General features: G+C 39.8%; 1 protein-coding gene across 1 annotated transcript; it reads left to right on the top strand.

The window, feature by feature from the left end:
• LOC101405235 (olfactory receptor 6M1-like) lies at positions 1 to 945 on the top strand. The gene has a single exon (XM_004427466.2). The coding sequence runs from the start codon at positions 1 to 3 to the stop codon at positions 943 to 945; it is 945 nt and encodes a 314-aa protein (XP_004427523.2).
• Positions 946 to 3,696: the final 2,751 nt, after the last annotated feature.

Raw genomic sequence — 3,696 nt, 5'->3', positions numbered from 1 at the left:
ATGGATATGCAAAATCAGACCACAGTGACTGAATTTACCCTGACTGCCTTCCCCGGTCTCCAGAAGCTTCAGATTTCCCTCTTTGTGGTCCTCTTGTTTACTTACATGCTTACTCTAACAGGAAATATTGTCATCATTTCCCTAATATTGGCTGATAATCGCCTCCAAACCCCAATGTACTTCTTCCTCAGTAATTTGTCATTTTTGGACATTTTATACACTACGTCAGTTACCCCAAAGCTGTTAGCCTGTCTCCTAGAGGAGAAGACCATATCTTTGGCTGGCTGCATCACCCAAATATACTTCTTTTTTTTCCTGGGGACAGTAGAGTTTATCCTCTTGGCAGTGATGTCCTTTGACCGCTACGTGGCCATCTGTTACCCCCTGCGCTACACCATCGTCATGAACAGCAGGATCTGTTTCCTGCTGGTTCTGGGCTGCTGGGTGGGGGCCTTCCTGTCAGTGCTCTGCCCAAGTATTGTGGTGTCTAGATTGCCTTTCTGTTATAAGGAAATTAGTCACTTCTTCTGTGACATCGCCCCTCTGCTACAGGTAGCCTGCATAGACACTCATTTCATTGAGATGATAAGCTTCTTCTTATCTTCCTTCATCCTCCTGAGCTCACTGGTGCTCACCACCGTGTCCTATACCTACATCGTTTCTACCATTTTGAGCATCCCCTCAGCCCAAGGACGTCAGAAGGCCTTTCCTACCTGTGCTTCTCACATCACTGTTGTCTCCATTGCCTATGGGAGCAACATCTTCATGTACGTGAGGCCCAACCAGAGTCATTCGCTGGATTTTGACAAAGTGACAGCTGTACTCACCGTAATAGTGACTCCTCTTCTGAACCCCTTCATTTATAGTCTAAGGAATGAAAAGGTAAAGAAAGTTTTGAGAGAAGCAATCAACAAAATTATGTCCTTATTGCACAGGAGAACTTGAAAGTTTGTTTGCTAAGAATAACTGTTTTCCACTCTTGGACTCAATGTGGAGAAAGGCACTCTTGAAGATCAAAAATCAAAGATATGTGGGAAGATATGAAAATGCTTCATGCCACATTAGGTCCTTGTAGTCACAGTCCAGAGGAGGCAATTCAGCCGTAGAGAAAATAACATGTTCTGAACTCTATTATTGGACTGTTCCACACACAAAACATAGATTAATGAAAAATACTTAAGTCAGAAAACTTGAATTTTAACCTGGCTTTATCACTTTCTTATCAGGTTACCCCCGGCCTAACTGAACCTTAGTTTGCTCATTGGTAAAGTGGGGAATATAGTTTGTGCTTTCTTTTTTTTCTTTTTGTTATTGTAAGCTTAACCAAGATAGTCTAAGAAATGCAACCACATTTAATTAAGAGTGAACACTTCTTACTAGGTCTCTTCAGATGTTGCAAGATGATTGGCTTCATTCCTAACAGCTAAATACTGTGGATAAGAATAAGGGGAAGAAGGAGGAGGAGAAGGAAAGGAAGAGAAGAGGAGGTGAAAGAAGAAGGTGGAGGAGGAGGAGAAGAAGACAGAAACAAGGAAGAGGCGTAACATACCCCAGAGTTTGTACAATGTACTTAAATATGTACATATATACCTCATTTAATCCTCTTAACAACGTTGAGAAGCTCATATTATCTCCATTTTATGGATGAGAAAACCAAGATTCACAGAGGTTAAGCATCTTGCCCCAAACTACACTACTGGTGAGTGGCAGCAATACAGAGTATGTGAACTTCAGTCTATTTTAGCACCTCACTACATCATGATGTGTAGAATGGGAAAAAACTTGGGAAATAGAAGTTAACCTGGAAATTATCTACTTTTTCTGAAACCTGAAGTGTTCGCTGCCTGCCCTAACATTCCGGAAGACTTGCAGATCAGGGCAGACTGGGATGCAGTCAGAATAGATTGTGAGAGGCAATTGATTTGAAAGGAAAACGAATTATTCAGAGGCCATAACTGACCATGAGTCTAGACTAGTCTAGATCATCTGTGGCAACTGGCCATACAGAAGAATAAATATCCTAGGATTTATTTGGTTGGAGGAAAATAAAAGCAGAAAACTAATCAAGCTAGCTTAAGTAAAATGGGTACCTACTATAATAATAATCAAGAGTGCTACATGGAACCCCGGAAGATAAGAAACAGCAAGATCTGCTAAGGGACTAGAATCAGGAACTAGAAATCCTTAAGGAACCAAGGCAGGCACTGTCTTCCTTCTGAATCTCTTATCTCACTCTTGCTCTCTCTGGAGTCATACAGTCTCCGTATTACTGTTTTTCTCCATATATCTTGTGGTAGGCTGACTAATGGCCTCCAAAGATATCCAGGTCCTAATCCCTGAAACCTATGAATGTAACATATAAAGTATGTATGGGAAAGGGATTTTGCAGATGTGATTTAGGTAAAGATCTTGAGATAGGAAGATTATCCTGGATTATCCAAGTGGGTCCTAATTGTAATTCCAAACTCCATATGTGAGAGGTAGAGGGATATTTTACCATATGAAAGAAGGTAATGTGATGATGGAAGCGGAGAGGGATTTGAAGGTGCTGTGCTGCTGGCTTTGAAAATAGAAGGGGCCATAAACCAAGGAATGCACCTCTAAAAGCTGGAAAAGGCAAGGAAATGGATTCTTTCTCCCCTAGAGCCTCTGGTACAGCCCAGTTGACACCTAGGTTTAGGCCCAGTGAAACTGACTTTGGATTTCTGGCCTCCAGAACTGTAACAGAATACATTAGTGTTATTTTAAACCATCAAGTTTGTGGTAATTTGTTATAGCAGCCACAGCAAAGTAAAACATACGTGATTCATGTTCCTCCTCTGTAGGCTATTTCTCTCCACTTCTCTGCGCACATGGAAGATAGTGGCTGCTTCAATCATTCACAAATATATATATATGTATATATATACTCATACAATCATAGATATATATTCAATCATAGACGTATATTGAATACATCTAAATATACTGGTACATATGGAATTTATATAGATGTATATTTAAAATCACCTGAGTTCAAAATCTAAATTCTTGGAAGGAGGATCTGACTGGTCCAACTGGAGTGAGATGTCCTTTCCTGATTCACTTATTTGTAAGAAGAAAGGTTTGGCAAGGAGGTGAATTGCCCTCTGTCCACGCACCCACTGAGCAGGTACTATAAAGACAAGCACTCTAAAAAGAAAGTGTAGGAACAGGGAGAACACAATAGGCATCTCTAAGATCGAAAAAGGTCATTACTAGTATGGTCATTGACCTTCTAGTTATACGGACAAAGATGGAGACTTTAAGAATTGGCATGGAATCTATTATGGGAGACCAGGTAGAGAAAATGCTATCTTAAGAATAGATTTAGAATATTATATGAAGTCATGGTCCATCATAAGATAATGCAGTGGACAAATGTTCGAATATCAAAAGAAGATAGAACAATATCACCAGGAATAAAGCAGTCATGTAATTTACTGCTGTGTACTCATCACAAGACACTAATTAAGATGGGATTTTGAAAGTTACTATATTAGTTTCCTATTGCTATCATAACAAATTTAGCATCTTAAAACAACACAAATTCATTATTTTATAGTTCTGTAGGTCAGAAGTCCGATACAGATCTTACCAGGCTAAAATCAGCAAGCTGTTTTCCTTTTTAGGAGCCCTAGGGGAAAATCCATTTCCTATTCATTTGGGTTGTTGACA

The sequence above is a fragment of the Ceratotherium simum genome, chromosome 7, assembly GCF_057802395.1.
Source record: "Ceratotherium simum simum isolate JZ-2026a chromosome 7, ASM5780239v1, whole genome shotgun sequence".
In the NCBI taxonomy this organism is placed as follows: Eukaryota; Metazoa; Chordata; class Mammalia; order Perissodactyla; family Rhinocerotidae; genus Ceratotherium; species Ceratotherium simum.
The sequence above is the reverse complement of the archived record's forward strand: the minus strand, read 5'-3'. Positions and strand labels throughout refer to the sequence as shown.